The sequence below is a fragment of the Carlito syrichta genome, unplaced genomic scaffold (genome assembly GCF_000164805.1).
Source record: "Carlito syrichta isolate Samal-C Ts95f unplaced genomic scaffold, Tarsius_syrichta-2.0.1 Scaffold305170, whole genome shotgun sequence".
NCBI classification, from domain to species: Eukaryota; Metazoa; Chordata; class Mammalia; order Primates; family Tarsiidae; genus Carlito; species Carlito syrichta.
This window is the reverse complement of record NW_007249266.1, coordinates 84,658-110,415: the sequence shown is the minus strand read 5'-3', so window position 1 is coordinate 110,415 and position 25,758 is coordinate 84,658. Positions and strand designations below refer to the sequence as shown.

General features: G+C 42.8%; 1 protein-coding gene and 1 pseudogene across 1 annotated transcript in view; one reads left to right on the top strand and one right to left on the bottom strand.

Annotated features, from left to right (window-relative positions):
• The window catches only part of TRANK1 (tetratricopeptide repeat and ankyrin repeat containing 1), an 85,242-nt gene that overhangs the window by 13,894 nt on the left and 45,590 nt on the right, over positions 1–25,758 (top strand). The window contains exons 5-8 of the mRNA XM_021714044.1: positions 2,781–2,864; positions 3,093–3,231; positions 5,382–5,510; positions 17,484–17,654. Coding sequence (XP_021569719.1) covers positions 2,781–2,864; positions 3,093–3,231; positions 5,382–5,510; positions 17,484–17,654 — 523 coding nt within the window. The remainder of the gene's footprint in view (positions 1–2,780; positions 2,865–3,092; positions 3,232–5,381; positions 5,511–17,483; positions 17,655–25,758) is intronic.
• On the bottom strand, positions 9,759–9,990 carry LOC103263596 (annotated as a pseudogene).

The following is a 25,758-nucleotide window of genomic DNA, read 5'->3' as shown; positions in this document are numbered from 1 at the left end:
TCACTCTGTCACCCAGGCTGGAGTGTAGTGGCATGCTCACAGCTACTGCAGCTTTGACCTGCTGGGCTTAGGTGGTCCTTCTACCTCAGCCTTCCAAGTAGCTGGTACTACAGGCACACCACCACACACAGCTACTTTTAAAAATTTGTTGTAGAGACCAAGTCTTGCCAAATTGCCCAGGCTGGTCTCGAACCCCTGGGCTCAGGCAGTCCTCTTGCCTTTGCCTCCCAAAATGCTGGGAATACAGACGTGAGCCACCATGACTGACCTCTGTATGGTTTTAAGGGACTGCTAACATTTGGATGGCAGCTAAATGAGGTTGTAGGACCTAAACTCAGGGCCAAGAATCCCTGGAATGGAGGAGTGGATGACTGTGAGGGCCTGGGCTTCAGTGTCACACAGATGTTTCCTTGAATCCTAATCCTCTACTTACTGTTTTGAGCTAATTACTTCTCCTATGAGCCTAATTTCCTGATTTGTAAGTTGCAGCATATAAACCTATTCTCTCTGGATTTTGGTGAGAATGAGAAGTAATGAACCAGAGCACCAAATAAAAATAGCAACTAATATTTGTTGAAGGCTTCTAGTGGCAGACACGGAGCTAAGGAGTTTTATAATAACTGGGATATGCTCAGTATCCCGTGAACAGTAGATATCATTGATAATAGGCTATAAGTGCTCATAAGAATGGGCTGGCCAAGGCTGGGAGTTTGGTTAGAAAGGGCCTGCTGGGTTTTCTAAAGCTGGACAGTCTAGAAAAGTCACCAAAAGCAACAGCAACCAGTTAAGGATTTTTGATCCTGGTGTGTTGAATGACTTTAGAATAGAGAATTCTTAAATTTTGGGCAAGTCATGGATTCCATTGGAAATCTAATAAGATCTGTGGATCTCTTTTTGCATTCACAGATAGTTATGCATATAGTTTAAGGGGGTTTGTGGGAAACTTTTTTTTTTTTTTGAGTTAGAGTCTTATTCGTCTCCTAGGCTGGAGTGCAGTGGCATGCTCACGGCCATCCCAGCGTTGACCCGCTAGGCTCCGGTGATCCTTCCACCTTAGCCTTCCAAGTAGCCGGAAATACTGGCACGCACTAACATGCCTGGCTAATTTTTAAAAATTTATTGTAGAGATGAGGTCTCGCCAAGTTGCCCAGGCTGTTCTCAAACCTGTGGGCTCAGGCAGTTCCCTCACCTCAGTCTCCCAAAGTGCTAGGATTACAGACTTGAGCCACTGCGCCCAGCCCATGGGAAACTTTATGTTCAGCCACGGGCTCCTTGAATCTTACCTCCATATTAACAGGTCTTGGAAGGGCAGATGTGGAGATGAGGAAAGCAGACTGGATTCTTGAGGGGAACCAGGATTCAGGAATCCAGGGCCCTGTTAAAAGACATTTGGGATCTTTTTTCTTAGGATAAGATAAGAGATCTATAAGGCTCTTTCCAGCTTTATTTTTTTGAAAGTTTTGAAATCCTGTGATTCCAAGTGCTAGTGTAGGTCTCTTGAGTTAGGAAGCTTTTGGCCTTATTAGCAGGAATATAGTTTACTGCTCTGGAAAGGACTCTGTCCTCTCTTCCCAGTGTAGGGTGGGTATGAACAGAGCTCCATGGCCTAGGGGGGAAGTGAGAGAATGGGAGACAGGATCTATTAATAGATTAGCATCACTGTCTGCCAAAGGAGGGCCCAGAAATTCAGCTCAAGTGACCGGTCTGGCATCCTGCTTGCATTAGCGCTCAGGTAATTCCCAAATCATATATACTGGAGACAAAGGCATCTTGTAAAAGCCAGGCAGCAGTTGGACTGTTAGAACGCTGAGTGTATCATCCGGGGTTGAATGTGGGCAGTGGGGCCTGTTTAGGGTGAACAGTTAAGAGTGAGCATTAAACTGAAAGAAATTACATACAAGCTGTGGACATAGGCTCACTGCCTGTGGTCCTAAGTCCATTGGCCAGAGCATACTTGAGGGAGGTCGGAACTGAGACTGGGTCTCCAGTCATGGCCATTGCAGAGCTTGGAATTCTTAAACCTGTTGGCATACCTGGATGATCTCAATAGGGGATTCTCAGGATGTGCCGTGGGGCCTAGGAAAAATTGCTTAACCACTGGGGGCTCCAGTCTTTTCAGTGACTTAAAATAGTGTCTGTGGCTTAACAGCTGGCTCTCTGAAGGAAATGAAACCCTGATTTGTAGCATTTACCAATTTCCATGGTGAAAGTACTCTTACCATGGCCAGTTTCCAGGTACTAATATGATATACAGGACTTGGAAGAAGATGTACATAATCAGCTCACTAACTGATCGGGACTCGAGTTCTAAGCTTTGGTACTTGATGGTTCTGATGGGCTCAAAATACTGGGGTTTATGAAACACTGATGTGCTAAAGACTTGATTGGGATGGGATATTTCTAAAGAATTAGAGTCTTCTGCTTGCTAAGCTTTAAGAACATTTCAGGGAACTACTTTTTAAAATTTCTACCTCATTGCCACTGTAACTGCCACTGTACTCTCAGAAATTCTGCATGACATCAACTGCCCCGTCCTCAGCAGGCTTTGAGGAAGTGCCGAGAGACCTTAGCCTCTCTGTAAGAACAGGAAGTTGGATAGGCAGAGAGACTTTGTCATGGCTCAAACTGAAAAAGTTGGCAGATAGCTTTAAAAAAGAGACAAGGTTAGAGGGAGTTTTGTTTGTTTGTTTGCTTGTTTTAAAGCTTAACATAACCTTTTTGCTTTCATAACCTTTGTGGAGAACATTATTATTCCAACTTTTTTTCTCCTCTCCCATCAGTCATTTCTACTTCTGTCTGCGAAAAAAGACCGACTACCAGAAAATATTCACGTCCCAGAGTTATCTCTGAAAGGTCTCTTTGAGGTAAGGTGGCTTCTTGAAGCATATGGTTTCAAATCAAGCCACTTCAGTCTTGTGTCTGGGACCTTCCCCTTCGGCTGCCTCACCACAAATTTGTTATTTATAATAATCTTAGATTTGGACCACAGCTAATCCAGGTTTTACTGATTTCCGAGGTTTATGGGTGAAGGCATTTGAAATATCATAATGATGTAGTGACTTCCATGATTCTTCTTGTGTGGTTTTTTCCAGAAATATGTCTTCATTGGACTTTATGAGAAGATGGAACAGGTGCCCAAGTTAGTCCAGTGGCTCATCTCCATCGGTGCATGTGTTGAGAGTATAGGACCCTACCCTCTTCATGCCCTCATGCGTCTCTGTATCCAAGCCAGTGAGTCTTCTCTCAGTTTTATGCTGCGCTTCCAGCTCTGAGCTGCCCTTCTAGCTCTGAGCTCAAGTGAAACTAGAATGTAGCCACTTGAATGGAGAATATTCAAGTCAAATAATTTGATTATTCAAATGAATAAAGCATCAGGGAAACAGCATCATTCTTATTTCTCCTGGGACCTACTAGCTACAAGAGGCCCAAACTGAAAGGATTCCATGTTCCTAGACAGATCCTGGCTGCAAGGTAGAGCCTTGGGACCCAAGGGAGGGGGCTTGGGACAGCCAGCCACTACTGGGCAGTACTCCCAGTATTGCCATGGAGTTTTCTCTGTTGACAAAGGCAGCCGTAGTCTTTTTCCCCAGGTTCATTTTCCCTCTAGCTCAGAGGGCTGACACTTGTGTTCTGGGACTGTGGATGGGGGAGTCCCAAGGGAGATATGGGCTATTGCTGGTACAGTTTGGTTATGGTTCTTTTAAAGGGCTATGTTTTCATGAAATTCTTTTTTTTTTTTTTTTTTTGAGTTGGCGTCTCACTCCATTGCCCAGATTGGAGTGCAGTGGCTGCTCCTGGCCACCGCAGCCTTGACCTGCTGGGCTCCGGCGATCCTTCTGCCTCAGCCTTCCAAGTAGCTGGAACTACAGGTGTGCACTATCACACCCGGCTAATTTTTTTGATTTATTGTAGAGATGAAGTCTTGCCAAGTTGCCCAGGCGGGTCTCAAACCCGCGGGCTCAGGCAATTCACTCACCTTGGCCTCCCAAAGCGAGGGATTACAGGCTGAGCCACCGAGCCTGGCATAAAATTCTTTTTTTCCCAAGCTTTACAATCTGGCTTTGAGATTTAAATTTTAAAATCTTTTTATTTTATTATTAACACACATCATACACTTACACTTTTGATAGAAATTTGCCTTTCTTTTTGAACACGTGTGGCAGCACTATTGTGTGCTTACTTATTTTAGCTCCAGAAAAGGTCAAGAGAACTTGTCTAGTCTGCCTCTTGTAGACTGTGTCATCTTCCTGGGAATGGGGAGGGAGCTGGCCAGGGGCTTGAGGCCTGGGACCCTCATTTTTGCTTTAACCAGATTTGTCCTGCTGTTACTTACTTGATGTAGTGGGAAATTCATGAGAGACTTTATTCTTACACAGGGATTGGTGGGTCAAGCATTTAAAAGTAAAGCCCAATTAAAAGCAATTCAATCTAATCCTCCCAGTTTCAAATTAGGAATTGGGAACACAGGAGGTGTGCCTCTGGTTATGAAAGTTCTGCTTCCCCACTGTGCCTAATAAGTTAGCTCCTGTGGTTACAGGTGGTATTGGTAAGATCAAGCCTTCACATTTATTCCTGATTTGTTTCTCAGAGGACAGTTCTGACATGGTGACAAATGGTGCCCACAGAATTGGCAGAAGTGTGTGACTTTCCTAGAACTCTAGAGATGCAAGGAAGGAGGCTGGGAAAAGAATCGGAACTATTTGTGCTATTGATAGTAATGTAGTAGGGGAGTAATCTCCTTAGAGATATGGGCTTGATTATTGACACAGAGGCTGTCAGTTCCCTGCCCAGATCCTCTTAACCACCAACATCCCCACCCTATCTGCTCAATGTCAGCTGACAACTCACAACTGTCTCCTTGGCCAGAGCATTGCTCTTTGCCAACAGACACCACTTCCCGGGGAGGTTCTGTCTTCCTGGGGTAATTCCATAGTCCATGACTGACTGACACGGGGATTCAGAAAGGTCAGCCCCGGTGCCTCAAGGCAGGTCGAGGCTATGGTGCAGTTTTTGCTTCTGCCTCCTCATTGGATCTGGTGGAACGACTCCAGCTAGGACGACATTCTTTTTAGCTGCCTTCCCTATCTGTCCTGCTTCCCTCTCTCTCTCCTGGTATTTCTAGCTAAGTCATTCACATGTATAAGAATCTTTGTCTCAGGCTTGTTGGGAAGCTGACCTAAGATTATTATGAATAACTTTCTATAACTCATCCTTTGATGTAACAAACTCCTGTGATCCTGTGACACCCCACACCTGTATATGGTGAGTGGAAATGTGTTGGATTCCTCATTTGGTTACCTTAGTGTGGTCCACATTGGCTTGCTTTGCTGATATTCTGTATGTAGAAAATAGCATCAGTAAGTCATTCTAATTCCCTTCAGGGGAAAACCATCTCTTCAAGTGGTTAATGGACCACAAGCCTGAGTGGAAAAGCCGCATCAACCAGAAAGACGAGGATGGCTGCACCGTCCTGCACGTCGTAGCCTCGCACTCAGGATACCTCACCAAGCGTGAGTAGCAACACCATGCTGGGGGGCCTGCTGCCGGCCTGATGGTTTCACAACACAGTTGGCTGCCTTGTTTTACCCGCTTCATCCTGTGGCTGTCTCAGAGGCCTAAACTGTCCCTTGAATTAAATACGATTGGGAGAGCAGGCTGTAAGCAGGAGGTGTGGCGAGAGAAGGAATTGCCTCCCTGTGCTCTTTCTTTGGGATTGAATGACCCCAGGACATGCGCTTCTGGCTGCCTTTTTTTCCGCCATCACATGGTAACTGAGTGCTGTGTTTTATGCCAAATCTGTGTTAGCTGCCAGAGACAACAGACATAGTTCTGCCTTCATGGCGCTTAGAATTTCTCACAGGAATAGCACTGGGGCCAGTCAGGCCACGTGAAAGAGTAAGGTTGGCATATGCAAGGAAAAACTGGTTCTTTTGACACAGGTGGGCCTTGTTAGCTTGTGAAGCGGGAAGACTGTCCACTCCAATAGAACTCTCTGGTATTACTCATTTGTCTTTTTTTTTAGTTGAATTCTCACTGGTTTGTCCCAGCTAGAGTGCAGTGGCATGTTCATGGCCACTGCAGCCTTGACCTGCTGGGCTTTGGTGATCCTTCTGCCTGAGCCTTCCAAGTAGCTGGAACTACAGGCACACGTCACCATGCCCGGCTAATTTTTTGATTTGTTGTAGAGATGAAGTCTTACTAAGTTGTCTATGCTTGTCTCAAACCCATGGGCTCAGGCAATCCTCTCACCTTGGCCTCCCAAAGTGCTGGCATTATAGATGTGAGCCACCACACCCAGCTTTTAACATTTTTTTTTTTTTTGAGTTGAATTCTCACTCTTTCGCCCAGGCTAGAGTGCAGTGGCATCCTCATGGCAACCGCAGCCTTGACCTGCTGGGCTCAGGTGATCCTTCTGCCTGAGCCTTCCAAGTAGCTGGAACTGTAGGCACGCGCCACTATGTCCAGCTAATTTTTTGATTTGTTATAGAGATGAGGTCTGGACAGGTTGCCCAGGCTGGTCTCGAATTCATGGGCTCAGGCAATCCTCTTACCTCAGTCTTCCAAAGTGCTGGGATTATAGGTGTGAGCCACCGCGCCCGGCCACTCATTTTTCTTAAAACTCTCAGATGCCTTAGTCTTTGTTTTCTGTTTTTGGCTGGGAAAAACATTTTTTCCTTAATGATAATGGATTCTCAGCCTCAGTGGAAATGAGGTGACAGGGAGTGTTGGGGAGCTTGTGCCTGCTGCTGCTGCAGCCTGGAGCTGATTGTGGGAACTAGGCTGGCCTGACATCTTCAGATGGCAAGATGTTGGAAATCTGGACTTTTAAAAATCTCGTGATTTTCAAATGTCAGCTCAGAATTAAACATGCCTGTGGACTAGACACAGTCTGAAAGCCTCTAGTCGGGGACCTCAAGTCTGATGGGTGCTCCCCAGTTGCAGTTTTCTGAGACTGGTTTCTCTAGTGTCATTTCTTGCTGAACTGGGACCCAGAAAGCTATTTCTAAACAGAGAAAGAGTGTCGTATGGATTTTTTTGAGCTTTATCGAAATATAATCCTATACTATGTAATTAACCTTTTTAACATATATATTTCAGTGCTTTTTAGTACATCCACAGAGTCATGCAACCAGCATCAAAAGAAATTTTAGAACTTTTTTTTTTTTTATTTTGAGTTGGAGTCTCACTCTGTCGCCCAGACTGGAGTGCAGTGGCCGCTCCCGGCCACCGCAGCCTCGACCTGCTGGACTCCGGCGATCCTTCCGCCTCAGCCTTCCGAGTAGCCGGAATTACAGGCATACGCTACCATGCCTGGCTGATTTTTTGATTTATTGTAGAGACGAGGTCTTGCTGCCCAGGCGGGTCTCGAACCCGTTGGCTCAGTCAATCTGCTCACCTCAGCCTTCCAAAGGCGCGGGATTACAGGCTGAGCCACCAAGCCTGGCTAGAACTTTTTTATCATTCTAAAAGGAAACCTCGTATCCTTTAGAAGTCATTCCACATTTTTCCTACCCCTCCAACCCTAAAAAAGCAACCACTAATCTATGTTCTGTCTCTATGAGTTTGCCTATTGTGGACATTTCATTTAAATGGACTCAAGTAGTTTTTTGTGATTGACTTCTTTCACTAGCATAATGTTGTCAAGGTTCATTCATGTTGTAGCATGAATCAGTAATGTATTCCTATTTATTTAATTTTTTATTCATTCATTCGTTTATTTTTTTGAGTTGGAGTTCTTACTCTGTTACCCAGGCTGGAGTACGGTGGCATGATTAATGCTCATTGCAGCCTTGACCTCCTTGGCTCAGGTGATCCTTCCACCTAGTTTCCCAAGTAGCTGGGCTACAGGCACGTGCCACCACACCTGGCTTATTTTTTGATTTTTTTGTAGAGTCAAAGTCTCATTATGTTGCCCAGGCTTGTCTTTAACTCTTTTTTTTTGTTTTTTTTTTGAGTTGGAGTCTCAGTCTGTCGCCCAGACTGGAGTGCAGTGGCCGCTCCCGGCTACCACAGCCTCGACCTGCTGGGCACTGGCGATCCTTCCGCCTCAGCCTTCCAAGTAGCCGGAATTACAGGCATGCGCTACTACGCCCAGCTGATTTTTTGATTTATTGTAGAGGTGAGGTCTCGCTGCCCAGGCGGGTCTCGAACCCGTGGGCTCAGACAATCCACTCACCTCAGCCTCCCAAAGGCGCGGGATTACAGGCTGAGCCACCGAGCCCGGCTGTCTTTAACACTTGAGCTCATGAGATTCTCCTCCCTTGGCTTCCCAAAGTGCTGGGATTACAAGTGTGGCCCACCATGCCTGGCCTTAATCCTTTTTTAAATTTTGCCAAATAATATTCTATTGTATGAATCCACCACATTTTATTAATTCATTAATCAATTGATGGATGTTTGAGTTGTTTCTACTTTTTGACTGTTATGAATATTCATGTACAAGTTTTTGTAGGGCATATGTTTTTGTTTTTCTCACCTAGAAGTAGATTTGATGGATTATATGGTAACACTATGTTTATAACCTTTTGAGGAGCCAGACTGTTTCCCAAAGTGGCTGCACCATTTTACATTCCCACCAATTGTGTATGAAGGTGCCAGTGTCTTTCTTTCTTTCTTTTTTTTCTTTAGAGGTGAGAAATCAGGAGTTTATTAAGAAGACAAAAAACTCTCAAGCAGGAGGGGACTTGAAAGAGGGTTACCTGCCAGTTTCTTCATATCCTGACACTTGTTATTTATTATCTGACTGTTTGATAATAGTCAGATGTGTTTTAGGACTTTCTTAAAGCAGTGATGTCCTGGAAAACAACTGGCTCTCCAAAAGAGAAGCCTTGAATTGTAGGATTTGTTAATTTTCATGATATAAATTCCCCATAGTGGTTGATTTCATGCTACCAATGTGATGTCACTGAACGCAGAGTTGGGAAGAGATGTGAAGAAGCACACCATTGTATTGTAATTTGAGCATACAGGTACATGTTAAGATAGGTGTAAATAAACCTCATCATAGAATGTAGTGAAATAATTAGGAGGTGATGAGTTTGTAATAAACTTTTTATTAATTCTAAGTTTTATCAGCTGGCTTGCAACATTTCTGGACATTAAATAATCGGCCCTTGTAAACTGTTATGAACTGGCTGCAGCATCCCACTGTGTTAAAGCTAACATTAGCCTCATAAATTGTGGTTAAAGTCTGTGTCACCAGTCGTAGTGCTCTCCTTACACATCCCCACCCTGCAAATCCTCAATAAAAAATATTTCCAGACAGGACTTTTTGATTGCAAAGAACCACATTTCCAGGTCCCTGACATTTAGGTGGCTTGAGGAGTGTTTGGGTATTTTATGTGCATGCTATGCCCTGAATGTTAACTTGACAAGCATTCCATTTCCTGAGACTTTGGCTCTCTCTGTCCAATACATGTGATGTATTGTATATGTTGTATAATGATAATTTAAAAAAATTTTGTAGTCATATAAAAAAACCCCAAATAGGCAAAATTAATTTTTTTTCAGGAACTGACAAAATGTTAGTGCTTAATAGTTAATAGTACAACTGACCAAGGTCCAGCATGTGAAGCTACCATGTTCAAGAAACTGGGGGTCAATCACTCTATAAACTAACTGTATTGTATGTGAAAAGAATGTACACTTTAGAATAGAAAACCTGTCTACACATAGTAGTTAGCTGCAAAAAGCCATCCGGTCTTCTCTTGGCTTGGAAAAATGATGTTCCAGATTTCAGTATAAATTAGTAGCAACCTTCAGCTCTCCTGTGTGGCAGGAACCTTGTTTTCACCCTCCAGTTCTTACACCCCAGCCTGTGTCATGAGGTCTGTGATGTTTTTTCTCCAGATCATTGGTGTGGCTACTCATATCATCAATTCTTCCAATGATCTGGTCAGACATGGTCTGAAATTTAACTTGCCTCTGTTATAGGAGTGTATGCATCACCAAGGTGAGATCCTGTACGTTCTTAGGGTTGGTCTTGGCCATCTCCCCGGTTTCCACCTTGGCGGTGATGTCTTAGACAGTCCGCAAAATTAATTTTAATAGTAGATTTTATTTAACCCATGTATCCAAAGTGTTCTCATTTCTCTTTGTTATTAATATGAGCACAATTGAGATATCTTCCGTATTTATTTTTTGTCTTATACTAAGTCTTTGAAATCCAGTACATATTTTACTCTTATTCAGCCCATCTCTGTATGGGCTAGCCACATTTCAAGTGCTCAATAGCCTTGTGTGGCTAGTGGCTACTTTATTGGATAGCAATATCTTAGACTGTTCTTGTAAACACAGAAACCTTTCCAACTTTCTGAGTTGGGAGGATAAGCTGTGAAGTAAAGAGATAGCCCTTTATTTTCTCATGTGGATGTCAACATAGACTGCCTCCATGGCCTCCTTTGACAGAGGCTTCACAACTCTCACAGGTTTCTTCACTTTCTTCCTTTGCTCTCTCTTCCTACTCCCCTTCCTTTTCCTCTTTTTCATTAGGGAAACTCATCTTTTTAAAAAAAAATCGTTTTATTTTGAACTAATTTCAGACTTACAGAAGAGTTGTAAGAATAGTTTAGCGGCCGGGCTTGGTGGCTCAACCTTAAATCCCAGCGCTTTGGGAGTCTGAGGTGAGTGGATTGCCTGAGCCCACGGGTTCGAGACCCATCTAGGCAACTTGGTAAGACCTCATCCCTACAATAAATCAAAAGTTAACTGGAGCCGGGCTCGGTGACTCAGCCTGTAATCCCACGCCTTTGGGAGGCTGAGGTGAGTGGATTGCCTGAGCCCACGGGTTTGAGACCCGCCTGGGCAGCGAGACCTCATCTCTACAATAAATCAAAAAATCAGCCGGGCGTGGTAGCACATGCCCGTAATTCCGGCTACTTGGAAGGCTGCGGCGGAAGGATCGCCGCCGGAGCTCAGCAGGTCGAGGCTGCGGTGGCCGGGAGCGGCCACTGCACTCCAGTCTGGGCCAGAGTGAGGCTCCAACTCAAAAAGAAAAAAGAAAAAAAAAAGTTAACTGGGTGTGGTAGCATGTGCCTGTAGTTCTGGCTACTGGGAAGGCTGAAGCAGAAGGATCACCGGGAGTCCAGCAGGTCAAGACTGCAGTGACTGGGAGTGTGCCCTTCACTCCAGTCTGGGTGACGGAGTGAGACTCCAACTAAAAAAAACCCTCAAAAATAGCAGTTTAGAGATTTTCCATATAATTCTCACCCAGCCTCCTATGTAAGTGTGTTATATAACCAAAGTTTAATTATCCAAATTAAGAAATTAACATTGATATAATATGATAAACTAATGTATAGACCTCATGAATTTCACTAGTACTTTTTCTGATCCAGGATTCCACATTACATTTAGTTGTTATGTCTCCTTAGTGTCCTCTAATCTATGACTGTTCCTCAGTCTTTCCTTGTCTGTCATGACCTTGACCCTTTTGGAGAGTATTGGCCAGTTACTTGGTAGACTGTCTATCAGTTTGCGTTTGTTTGATGGTTTCTTCCTTCCTTCCTTCCTCCCTCCCTCCCTCTCTTTCTTCTTCCCTCCCTCCCTTACTTCCTGCATCTCTTTCTCCCCCTCTCTCTGTCTCTTTCCTCTCTCTCTCCCTTCCTCTCTCCCCCCCCTTCTCTCCCTTCTTTCTTCCCTCTCTCTCTCCCTCCCTTCCTTCCTGTCTCATTCTGTCACCTGGGCTGGAGTGTAGTGGCACAATCATGGCTTATACTGTAGCCTCAAACTCCTGGGCTCAAGCAATCTCCTGCTTCAGCTTCCAGAGTAACTGGGACTACAGACATGTGTCATTATGCCCAGCTAATTTTTTGTTTTTTGATAGAGAAAAAAAATCTATGTTGCCCAGGCTTGTCTCGAACTCATGAATTAAGTAATTCTCCTGCTTTGGCCTCCCAAAGGGCTGGAATTACAGGTGTGAGCCACTGTGCTCGGCCTGTTTGATGCTTTCTTTCTTTCTCTTTTTTTTGAGTTGGTGTCTCACTCTCTCACCCAGGCTGGAGTGTAGTGGCACACTCATGGCCACCCCAGCGTCGACCTGCGGGACTCCGGTGATCTTTCCCCCTCAGCTTTCCAAGTAGGCGGAACTACTGGCATGCGCTACCATGCCCGGCTAAGTTGTGATTTATTGTAGAGATGAAGTCTTGCCAAGTTGCCCCTGGCTGGTCTTGAACCTGCAGGCTCAGGCAATCCACTTGCCTCAGCCTTCCAAAGTGCAGGGATTACAGGTTGAGCCACTGATGCTTTCTTACAATTGTAATGAAGTTGTGCATTTTGAGTAAGCATATTACAGAAGTGATTTTATGTTCTTCTCAATGAGTCATATCAAAGGGTTCGTGATGTTAATATGTTATTATATTAACTTTGATTATTTGGCTAAGGTGTGATCTGTGAGGTTTCTCCACTGTAAAATTGTCATTTTTCTTTTTGTAGTTACTGAATATCTTGGAGGAGATACTTTGAAACTATGCCCGTATCCTGTTTCTCTTCAACCTTCTGCCCACTAATTTCGGTGTTCATTTGGTGGATCTCGACAGCTACAGTTATTACTGCGTGCTTTAATGCTGGTTTAAAATTTTTCTTCTTTCTACATTTATTGCTTGGAATTCTTTGGTAATGAAGAGCTGTTTCTTTTCTCCATATGCAATTAATTATTTCAGTAGGGATACATGGATATTTATTTTATTTTATGGGATAAAATCCAATACTACCATTATTTATTTTGTTGCTCAAATTGTTCTAGCTTTAGCCAGTAAGGCACTGCTTCAGATTGGCTCCTGTGTTCCTCCGCTAAACCCCCATCCTTTTTTGAGGATTGGCTTCCTTTCAGGCACCACTAGATGCTCCAGCTCATCTTGAGTATTTCCTGTTCCAGCCGTAAAATCAACCACTTCTTCTTCTTTATTTTTTTTTATGAATTCCTACATATTCATAGTATTTTATTCATACTGATAACAATACAAAGATAGTTGCTATCACTTCTCTTTCACAGATCAGAAAATTGAGAGTTAAACAGGTTGAGTAATTTGCCCTACTTCATATAGATAATGACAGTGTGTGTATGTTTGTCTGATTACAAAGTTCATGCTACTTTTCGTGAATCAGATCATTTCTGTAAAAGACAGAACCTGAGGTGGCCTCTTGATTCAACCCCTGATGTTCCTTGAGTGGGGCCTATGACTTGCTTTTTAATCAACCACTTCTATAAGGAGTTCTGGTTTCAGTTTTTGGAAACAAGGTCTGGTACTAGGTGTGACATTGCTAACTAGAGTGCCATTGTTTCTAGGACTTCTCAGCGGATAGAGCTAGAGCATACATAGATATATATTAACTGATGATAGCACACCCATAGTACTGTATCTGTCTGCACACATCTATATTAAAAACCATGAGTTTATACAGATAACCTCTGATTCTAGTCTGAACACCACAGTTATTTAGATCTTTAATGTGTAGCATCTCCTATTTACAATTACTTACTTATGTGTGTAGTTCCATGTATTTCAGACTAGCCCATAATACCTCTGTAAGAAACACACATTCATTGACTAGATTTATGTTAATTTTATGTTCATTTATATTCAGTGTTTTTTGTTGTCAACTTTAGAGCATTCAGTTAAGATATTGTTAATTCTTTTCTTTCTCACCCCCTTTACTGTGGTTATGTTAGTAGTTTGTAGGACACTTAGGCTCATTTTTTTTTTTTAAGTGTTTGCATTTCATTTTAGGATTTTCTGCACATCTTTATTGGTTTTGTTTGTTTATATTTTGGGCACTTGAAGGGCACGTGAAACACTACCGTGGTTCTAGGAGTCAAAACTTTACAAAAGTCTACTTAGAGAAGTGTCCATTCCTTCTTATCCTTGCTCCCCATTCCCATTTCCTCCTTCTTTCTGGCTCCTTCCCATCCATCCCTGTAGATAATCAGTTCATTTAATTTCAGCCTCATTCTTCCTGGATTTCTTTTGCAGCAATGAGGACATGCATGTGTAGTTTCTTACATCCCCCTTTTTTTTTGAGTTGGAGTCTCACTCTGTCGCCCAGACTGGAGTGCAGTGGCACGCTCCTAGCCACCGCAGCCTCGACCTGCTGGGCTCCAGCGATCTTCCCGCCTCAGCCTTCCAAGTAGCTGCAACTACAGGCGCATGCTACCGCACCCGGCTAATTTTTTGATTTATTGTAGAGATGAGGTCTCGCCAGGTTGCCCAGGTGGGTCTCAAACCCGTGGGCTCAGGCAATCCACTCACCTCAGCCTCCCAAGTGTGCGGGATTGCAGGCTGAGCCACCGAACCCGGCTCATCTCTTTCTTTTTACATGAAGAGTTACATTGTATCGCTACTCTTTTGCACTTTGCTTTTTTTATTATAACTGAAAATCATTCCATATCAAGTCACATGTATAAACACATATATAGTTTTATTAGATATTACTAATTTTCTCCCAGGAGTGTATTACCACCCATTTGTATTTGGATTTGAGTGTATTACTCCCATTTGTATTACCCACCAACATTGTAGGAGTGTGCGTCTCTCCCCACAGCTTCACCAGTAGAATTTGTCATATTTAAAAAACTTTTCTAGTCTAAAGGTGTCTTCAAGAATCTGTCTTACCTCTTAGCTCTGGTTTCTTCTGTTAGGTTCACTCTTAGGCTCTTTTTGAGTTGAAGTCACTGGAACCTTCAGGCTTATTTTCTGCCAATTTGTCAATCTCAGTGAAAGACAATTTCTCCTCCCAATAGTTCAGTATAAGTCCTACCAGTGTATGTCAGTCATCTGACTTTGGTCACATGCCTTCTATTAACCCATCACTAGAGCCAGAAGAATGGAATAATTTGATTGGTCCTGGTTATGTGCTAGTCCTTGGAGTGGGGAATGGGACAGAGCCAGAAGGTTAGAATGATCTAATTGGTCAAGTTCTGGTGTGCCTTTTGCCCAAGGAGCAGGAGGTGGGACAGTGCCAGAAGGATGGGATGGTCTGATTGGCCAGATCTTGGTGAGGAATGATCTGATTGGCCGGATCCTGGTGAAGTGTAAGCCCCTGGAACTGGAGGTTGGCCAGTGGTAGACAATGTGGTGGTGACAGATGTGTTTGTCTGTCTGGTGTCCACTCCGTCAAATCGGGTAGGTTGAGGGAGAAGAGTTGCTTTCTCGAAGGAAAACTGGGTTCTCAGGAAAAAAAGGGGGAATAGATACTGGTCATGCAAAAAAAAAAAAAAGTCTAGTTTTGTCAATGGTTTTCAAATTTTGCTTCCTAATCCCCTCAAAGAATTTTGAAAGCCTTGCGTACCTCTTTTTAAGTTGACATCTGGAATTTTGTATCTGTGAGTGTTAATAATTGTAAGAACAGGTGATTTTTAGAATTTTGTATAAGTTTGTTTATTTATTTATCAGTTGGAGTCGCCCAGGCTGGAGTGCAGTGGCATGCTCATGGCCACTGCAGCCTCAACCTGCTGATCTCAGGTGACCTGCTGGGTTCAGGTGATCCTTCTGCTTCAGCCTTACAAGTAGCTGAAACTACAGGAGCAAACCACCACTCCCAGCTAATTTTTTATTTATTTTTATTTTTTATTTTATTTTATTTTTTTGAGTTGGAGTCTCACTCTGTCGCCTAGACTGGAGTGCAAAGGCCACTCCCGGCCACCGCAGCCTCGACCTGCTGGGCTCCGGCGATCCTTGCGCCTCAGCCTTCCAAGTAGCTGGAACTACAGGCACGCGCTACCACACCCGGCTAATTTTTTGATTTATTGTAGAGATGAGGTCTCGCCAAGTTGCCCAGGTGGGTCTTGAAACCGCGGGCTCAGGCAATCCACTCACCTCAGCCTCCCAAGGCGCGGGATTACAGGCTGAGCCACCGAGCCCGGCTAATTTTTTAATCATTGTAGAGATGAGGTCTCGCCATGTTGCCCTGGCTGGTCTCAAATTCATGGGTTCAGACAATCCTCTTGCCCTCCACCTCCCAAAGTGCTGAGATTACAGGCGTGAGCCACCACGCTCGGCTAAATTGATTTTTTTAAAAAATAAAACTGTTACTGCATTTCTTTGCTTGTATATAATAGAATCAAAATGCCTCAGCAGATATCCTCTAACATTCTGGCTTGAAAGGTTACTTTTTTCTGGCTTGAATTATTACTAAAATTATTATTATTACAGAGCTTATCTAAACAACAAATATAATAAAATTTCTATAATTATTAAACATAAAAATAACATTTTAAGGGGAGGTAAACAGAAGGTGTATTATGTAGTGCCTTTTAAAAGTGGTTTTGCAGGCATTCGTTGCTTTTAATTGTCCCTTTTGTTGATACACTGGAGTCAGGAAATTTTACCTCCTTTGAGGAATATTTTATTGTTATGCTATGTAACAAATCAGAGTCTGCACTCAGCATCTACAGGCCACACACATTCCTTGTGCCATGACTCATGTATCTTCAAAACCAGCAGAGGAGAATTTCTTGTGCATCAAATCCCTCTCATACTTTGAATTTCTGACCTGTCGAGCTTTGACCATTTAGGACACATGGGATTTGGTCAGGGCCAGCTACACAATCTCCCTATTACAAGGTCAGCTGATATGGGACCTTAATTACATTTGCAAAGTTTCATCACAGCAGCACCTAGATTTGATTGGGAAAAGGTGTGCACATGCTGAGGGTTAGGAATTTGGGGGTTCGTTTTAGAATTCTGCCTATTATAGTGAGATTCTCGATGGGTAGGAAATAGACTTTATCTTTTAAAACTTCCATAAAGTGGGAGAAGGGCAGTTGTTACTGAGGAAATGGGAAAGGATAACACCCTGAGCAGGATGACACTGTCAATAAAAGTACATGTTCAGGAGGTGAATTTTAGGAGCGTTTACATATGGAAGTGGGAGATCAGACATTGATTTGTTTAGCTCTCTGTGCCCACGTAAGTCTTTGTGTTCTGCCCCGCCCTGTTTCACTTTGAAAATTGATGCATCTTTGATGCCTGATAGACATATCAGAGCAGCAAATGGAGCTGGCAGCCAGAGGGTTGGGGCTGAGAGGGTGGTAACAATAACAACAAAAATTCTTAATGCCAAAGCAGTCACCACTTTCTTCTCCTGTCCCCAGATAGACTTTTTTTTCTGGAAGAATATTCTGTTTCCTCTCTAGGGACTAAAGAAATCTGAAGTCACAGCTTGTTGTTATCCTTACAGCTGTAACTGTTGCCTAGTAACCAGATTCCCCCTCTCCTTGCTTGTTGCCAAGGAGAGGGGAAAAAGGTAGAGAGGAGCGCACTTCTGAACCTCTTAAAAGCCATTGTCCTTCCCACTCCACACTAGACTTCTTGCTTCAAGGAGTTGGGTGGACTGCCTGAGACTGGCAGTTCAGATTCCATAAACAGAGGGACCCTGGTCTTGTAGGGACTGCTTGGGCAGGGAACTGGGAGGAAGAGCACTCATGGGGATGACTCTTTATGGAAGGAACCATGACAACCCCTCCTTCTTGTTTTGGCCTGCCCTAGGACAAACAGAGGATGTGCAGATGCTCCTGCATTTTGGGGCAGATCCCACTGTGCTGGATCGACAGTCTCGGTCTGCTATGGATGTCCTGAAGAGAAATAAGAACTTCAAAGCCATCGAGAAAATCCACAGTCACCTGGACAAGTTGGCGATGTGTTCTAAAGACCTATCAGGTACAACTTCTAGCAAATTAACTTTTTTTTTGGGGGGGGAATGTAAAACTGGTTCTGTGGTATTAGATATAAATCAGTTTATCTTTTCACATGTATATGGAAATAGACCTCCCAATCTTTAGAAAACTTGTTTGCTTCTTTTTGGAAAGACAAAATGAGACAACTCTTATTTAGAGCATCTGGAACTTTTCCAGGTTCACCTTTGGACAGTATGGGTGATTTTTTTTTTCTATGCATGCACACAGCAAAAAAGAAAAAGCATAGAATAGAACATAAAAATGAAAACTGCTTCTCAGAAATTATTACTGCCAGCAGTTTAAAATATACTCATATCTCTGTTTTTTGATTTATCAATTTGGAACTGCATCTGTCGACAGATTCCATTGTATAAAGAGAGAGTACTTGGTTGTGTCAGTCTTATTTGTTGGATTTTGTCTAGAAATGTTATTTGTATGATTTACATTCTGTTTCTTAACTTGGATTTTTTCCATGCTTCATCTGTAGATTGAACCTACAAATTGAAAACCAGTGAATGGCATTTGCATGGTAGTATGATTATGTAAATGTTATTATTATTATTATTATTATTTTGAGTCAAGAGTCTTACTCTGTCACACAGACTGGAGTGCAGTGGCATGCTTATGGCCACCGTAACCCCTACCTGCTGGGCTCAGATGATCCTTCTGCTTCAGCCTTCCAAGTAGCTGGAAATACAGGTGTGTGCTACCACACCCAGCTAATTTTTTGATTTATTGTAGAAATGAGGTCTTGCTATGTTACCCATGCTGGTCTTGAACCTATGGGCTCAGGCAATCCTCTCACCTCTGCCTCCCAAAGTGCTAGGATTACAGGTGTTAGCCACTGTGCCCGGCCAGATGTTATTAATTTTACAACTGGTAACGTGACTGGACACATGGAAAAGAATCACCAAATGTCCTGAAAACTTTATTTTTTAAATGTGACACTCTTTAAGCATCCCAGTTTAATGAAACATGATTTTTTTAAAAATTACTGACCAATGCCTTGTAATGATATAATTTTAAATTACAAAGCCAAGTTATTGTTTTATTTTATTTTTATTTTTTGAGTTGGAGTCTCACTCTATTGCCCAGACTGGAGTGCAATGGCATGCTCCTGGCCATAGCAGCCTCAACCTGCTGGGCTCCAGCGATTCTTCCGCCTCAGTCTTCTAAGTAGCAAGAACTACAGGTGTGCACTACCACACCCAGCTGATTTTTGATTTATTGTAGAGACAAGATCTCACCAAGTTGCCCGGGGGGGTCTCGAACCCACGAGCTCAGGCAATCCACTCGCCTCGGACTTCCAAAGTGCTGGGATTACAAGCTGAGCCACCAAGCCCGGCCATTATTTTATTTTTTTATATTTGAATAGGAGTCTCACTCTGTCACCCAGGCTGAAGTGTAGTGGCATACTCACGGCCACTGGATCTTCGACCTGCTGGGCTCAGGCTATTCTTCTGCCTTAGCCTTTCAAGTAGCTGGAACCACAGGTGTGTGTCACCATGCCTGGCTAATTTTTTGATTTATTGTAGAGATGAGGTCTTGCCATGTTGCCCAGGCTGGTCTCAAACCCATGGGCTCAGGCAATCTTGTTGCCTCCGCCTCCCATAGTGCTGGGATTACAGATGTGAGCCACCATGCATGGTTTAGGCAAGTTTTAAAATAGAATTGAATGATAACTTTTACAAAGTATAATCACATACAAAGATTGCAAAATACTATATACACCACAGTGTTAAAAGTTATCTGCATTAAAGAGTGGATAATATTTGGTTTTGGCTTTATGCCTTTATGCTTTTCTATATTTCTAAAGAGCCTATTGTGTTTCAAAAGAATAAACTGACCGAGTTTTTATGTTGTAGTGCGGAATGACTGGAATTATCACCAAATCAGTGCAAAAAATTATTGCCTAGAATAAAATTTTCTTTTTTTTTTTAAATTGAAGTCTCACTCCTTCACCCAGGCTGGCATGCAGTGGCACACTCTCGGCCACCCCAGTGTCAACCTGCTGGGCTCCGGCGATGCTTCTGCCTCAGCCTTCCAAGTAGCCAGAACTACAGGCATGTGCTGTCATGCCTGGCTAATTTTTTGATTTATTGTAGAGATGAAGTCTCACCATGTTGCCCAGGCTGGTCTCAAACCTGTGGGCTCAGGCAATCCTCTCACTTCAGCCTCCCAAAGTGCTGGGATTACAGGCTTGAGCCACTGTGCCCAGTGAATAAAACATTAAAAAAAAAATATTTTCCTATCTCACGTATGCTTCTTGTAGTTCTTGCACTCATATATTGCTCTTGTGGTTCATGTTACCCACATAGCCTTTCTTGATCTACTAGAGTACCTACTTAACTCACTCTTGATCGCTGATGTGAATTTACGTCATTCCAGATTCTGTTCCTTGTTGTCACTGACGTGAATTTACGTCTTTGCAAATTCTGTTTCTGAATACTGCAATGTTATCCTATGTATGTGTTGTTATATTTTGCTTGAAAATGAATAAGCAAGAGAGAGAAAGTGAATTGAGATAATTATCTGATATCGACTGCACAATGTTATTGATTTACATAGTTGGCAAATTTACATAGTTGCAAGTTGATCATTATTTTTGTTGGAATTAATGTCGTATACTTGTATTTTGATATTTCAGGGCTTTCATACTTCAATGTTAGAAATAATTCAGCATAATTATGGAAAGTGAAGAACTACATACTGATGAGATTTCTGAGGTTGAAGGTGAATCCAGTGAACTTACTAGTGATAGTGAGACAGATAGTGATGTAATGATGCAATGTAAATGAAGAAATATATGTATAGTATATATATAATATATATTCGGTTTATAATCTGAATAAAAATACGAAGTATAGAATGCTAGTTAGAGTGGTGTATGAGGCAAATACTGGATATGTTTGCAATTTTCAGCAGTGTTGTGAAAAAGGTGGCAATTTAGAAAAGACCATTTCACTTATGCTTAACAACAGATATTTGCCGCAACCAGCTTCAGATTTTTCTTACTTTCACACGCTCTCAGTATTAGGAAAGTGAAAAATTTGCCAACTGTGAATGTGTTAAGTAAGTTTTTCAGGAAGAGGCATGGAAAGTAGACTTAAGAAGTTTTTGAAAATACCTTCATTTTATCCTCATATTGATTAATAATTTATCTGTGTATAAGTGTCACATTTCATCACTAGTAAGTTGCACTTTCCCTACATTTTAACATCTTTGAAATTGGAGTGCATTTTTACAATCAGTGACATGTCATAGTGTAATGGCAGCTTTTTCTGGTATGTTCATCAATCAGTTGTGTTAGATTTATGAAGTACGCTATAAAACCTTGTTCTTTGAAGAAATTCTTTCATGTCTTTTAGCTCTCATTGCTATTGATTAGAAATCTGATATCAGTCTCATTTTTTTCCTCCTTCTTGGCTTTTCTCTGTCCTTGAAGTTTTTTCTAGAAACACTCCCTCCCTTGAGTGGGCAAGTGGGCAGCAGTTGAAGGTATCTTTAGGGGATAGATGTGTGTTGGCATAGGAGATAGTCTGATAGGCTAGGGATTATTACTTTCCCAAAGTAAGAGAAGTTTTATGTGGAGAAAATTGAAGCTGTTCTTTTAAACACTTCTGCCACATTTATTTATTTATGTTTTTGTGTCAGACTGTCACTCTGTTGCCTAGGCTGGAGTGCAGTGACTTACTCACGGCCACCCCAGCGTCAACCTGCTGGGCTTCGGCGATCCTTCCGCCTCGGCCTTCCAAGTAGCTGAAACTACAGGCATGCGCTTCCACACCCAACTAATTTTTGTTTGATTGTAGAGACGAGGTCTCGCCAAGTTGCCTGGGCTGGTTTTGAACCTGTGGGGTCAGGCAATCCACTTGCCTCGGCCTCCCAAAGTGCTGGGATTACAGGCTGAGTCACCGAGCCCAGCCCAAGTGTAGTTTTTAAATGACTTTATATTTTAAGGAATTGTGATTTCTTCTGTGAGGTAATGTAATTCATCAGTCATTGTGAAATACTTTCTGGAAATTTGTGCTTATAGTTTCAGTTTTAGAATGGTTTCCATGATATGGGAAGTTGAAAGTAAACAAACAGGTTACTTTGCCAATGAATTTCTAGTTTTTAAAATAACTACAACAATAAAGGACTGCTGGCTAGTGGTAGATAATGACTTATTTGCAAATTTATATTTTACTAATTTTAATCTTCATCCTTACAGTATTGTGTATGTCCTGTTAAGTGTTAAAGTCTTTAGCATAGGTCATTCATTTTTGTTTACCTGTTAAAGTTAAAAAAAAAAATTTCCTTGTATAAGTCTTTGAATATCTGTTAATCCTAATAATACCTCTTCTTCTGAGACAGGGTTCTTGTTCTCCTTTCCTCTGTCTTTCACCATTTAAATCCGTAGCCTGGGTTTGGAACCGAGAGAAGAGACTCAGTAGAATCTCAAGTCGTCCATTTTTACTTATTAGAAGTCAACTCTACTCTCTTGTCAGAAAAGCATGCACGAGCGAACTGTGCATCATTCCAGCCTTGCCGTTTGGCTCCCCAGGTTGCCTGTAATGGCAGTGCATGCAGTCACACTTGAAGCGTGGTACTTAGTGGTAAACTTGTTGGATGTTTGATTAAAGTTTTCCAGACCATTGACCACAAAGATTTTCTTGTCATGCAAGAAGAATATTAAAAGAGTATAGACAATTGTTGAGTTAAAAGTGAAAGGAGGCCGGGCTCGGTGGCTCAGCCTGTAATCCCAGCACTTTGGGAGGCCGAGGTGAGTGGATTGCCTGAGTCCACGGGTTTAAGACCCATCTGGGCAATTTGGTGTGAGCTCTTGTCCCTACAATAAATCAAAATTAGTCAGGTATGGTAGCACATGCCTGTAGTTCCACCTACTTGGAAGGCTGAGGTGGAAGGATCGCTGGAGCCCAGCAGGTCGAGGTTGTGGTGGCTGGGAATATGCCACTGCACTCCAGTCTGGGTGACAGCGTGAGACTCCAACTAGAAAAATAAAAAATAATAAATAAATAAAAGTGAAAAGAGACTGGGGCTCGGTAGCTCAGCCTGTAATCCCAGCACTTTGGGAGGTCAAGGCAAGTGCATTGCCAGAGCCTGCGGGTTCAAGACCAGCTCAGGTAACTTGGTGAGACCTTGTCTCTACAATTTAAAAAAAAATTAGCTGGTTGTGGTAGTGCGCACCTGTAGTTCCAGCTACTTGGAAGGCTGAGGTGGAAGAATCGCTGAAGCCCAGCAGGTTGATGCTGGGATGGCCGTGAGTGTACCACTGCACTCCAGCCTGGGCAACAGAGTGAGACTCCAACTCAAAAAAAAAAAAAAAAAAAAAAAAGAAAGTGAAAGGAACTAATAAAAATCTAAAAAGAAGAGAATGACTATTATCAGGAAGAGTTGGCAAGGTAGAGTCTTCTTATGTTTCCTAAACAATCCCAGTAATGGAACCCTTGTAGAAGTCAGTCTTTTAATATGATCGTTGTATGTAATGATCTCTGAATGGAATTATGTACTGAAAATAACTGTTTCTTTATATGTCCATATAGCTGAATAGAATTATAGGCATACATTTCGTCTGTAAGATTTTGCTGGTTGCTCAAAACTTTGAAATCTACAGTGGGGGCTGGGCTCAGTGGCTCAGCTTAGCCTGTAATCCCAGCACTTTGGGAGGCCGAGGTGAGTGGAGTGCCTGAGCCTGCAGGTTCGAGACCAGCCCAGGCAACTTGTCGAGACCTTGTTTTTACAATCAATCAAAAATTAGCCTGGAGTGATAGCGCGTGCCTGTAATTCCCGGCTACTTGGAAGGCTGAGGTGGAAGAATTGCCGGAGCCTAGCATTTCGACACGGGTGGCTGGGAGTGTGCCACCGCACTCCAGCCTGGGCTACAGAGTGAGACTCCAACTCAAAAAAAAAAAACTACAGTGGGGCTGGAGGATTTTTCTAGACCAGTTCCATGAATATAATTTTCTGAGATTATAGAAATGTCGTATGCATGCTCTGATGTGATAACCTCCAGTCACATTTGGCTGTTGAGCAGTTGAAATGTGTATAACTCAAGCATCTAAAGAACTGAAATTTTAATTTTATTTAATTAACCTTAGTTTTATGTAAGTTAGTGGCCTCTGTATGGGATATTGTCATTTTTAGACTCTAGCCCCCAAAAAGGTCTTTCTATGCAAAGGAGTGGTTGAGAACACAGCACAAGAGTCAAAGGAGAAGCCCAGAGGCCAGGGGAATGAAGGTGGATGTAACCCTGTCTGTATGGACCTCAATCCCTCCCTATCCTTGTCCATTAAAAGGACAGATAGAAGCATTATCTTTTGGAAGAGCTGCTGCTAGGGAATTTGTGTCCTTGTTTCCAACCAGATTCTGATTTAATGATACTTATTTTTTACATCTGTGGTCCTGAGTACAGCACCATTAGGGTATGGGTAGTTTTGCGCCTAGATAATGAACCTGCCAGTTCACAGACCAGGGTAAAAGGTGCTTTCTTCCTTGACTCTTCCTGAAGTTAGCTGTATCCATTTTGCTGATGACAGTGATGCAGGTCTTTGGCTAGAGCTGTTTTTGGCATCCAGGTGAGAAATAAACCTGAGAAATAAAGGGTCTTGCTGAAGATTTCTGTTGTTCTCTAAACCAGTGCTTCCTCCAGGTATTTTTGTTTGTTTGTTTTGAGTTGAAGGCTTACTTTGACACCTAGGTTGGAGGGCAGTGGCACCATCACATTTCACTGCAGCCTCGACTTCTGGGGCTCAGATGATCCTTCCATCTCAGCTGGAGTATCTGGGACTGTAGGCGTATGCCACCACAGCCAGCTACTTTTTTGATTTTTGTAGAGACGGGGGTCTTACTATGTTGCCCTAGCTGGTCTCGAACTCCTGGATTCAGTCAATTCTCTTATCTTGGCCTCCCAAAGTGCTAGAATTACAAGTGTGAGCCACTGTGCCCAGCCGCTTTCCCCAAGTTAATGTGCACATGAATCATTTGGGAAAATGTTAAAAATTCATGTTTTATTTGGCAGGTTCAGGGCGGGACCTGCGATTCCATATTTCTCACGAGCCGCACAGGGGATCCCAGGAACCACTTTGAGGAGCAAGGCTTAATAACTAAATAGTTAAGATTATAAGACTGTCTCCCGCCTTTTATAGCCACCACCAGGTGGCAGCATGGCCACTTTCTTTAGCTGCTGTTGTTGCTTGGCTCTTCAGGATCAAGAACAGCAGGATTCGAGCTTTGGTTTTTCTCACAGCTGCTTGTAGTCTTCTCTTTGATGCACTAGTGCTTGACCTTGTTGAGTGAGCTCAAATCTAGGCTTCTGAAACCTTTTCTTTCTAGTCCTCCAGCCAGGAGCCAGCTGCTTTCTGCTTGTGCTCATCACTGGGATGATGCCTGTTTTCAGATATTGCAGGCATGGAGTATTGACTTGAAGGATGCCTATCATATATTTTCCTTTTTTTTGAGTTGGCGTCTCTGTTCCTTGCCCAAGCTGGAGTGCAGTGGCATGTTCACGGCCACCCCAGCCTCAACCTGCTGGACTCAGGCGATCCTTCGGCCTCAGCCTTCCAAGTAGCCGGAACTACAGGCACGCACTACCATGACCTGCTTTTTTTTTTTTAATTGTAGAGTTGAGGTCTCGCCAAGTTGCTAGGGTTGGTGGAAGCTATTTCTTTTCTCGTCAGTGTTATAACAGAACAATGTTGAACAAGGCATTATTCGAGGACCTGCTGTATTTTCAAAATATGATCATTATAAAAAATGTGTGAAAACATAGTTTTACATAGAAAGAAAATTGTGTTTGGCATAACTTTATTCAATTTTTTGTTGATGTTCATTACTTACATAGCTTTTTTTTTTTTTTTTTTGAGTTGGAGTCTCACTCTGTCGCCCAGACTGGAGTGCAGTGGCTGCTCCCGGCCACCACAGCCTTGACCTGCTGGGCTCCGGCAATCCTTCCGCCTCAGCCTTCCGAGTAGCTGGAATGACAGGCGGGCACTACCACGCCCGGCTGATTTTTTGATTTATTGTAGAGATGAGGTCTCGCTGCCCAGGCGGGTCTCGAACCCGCGGGCTCAGGCAATCCACTCAGA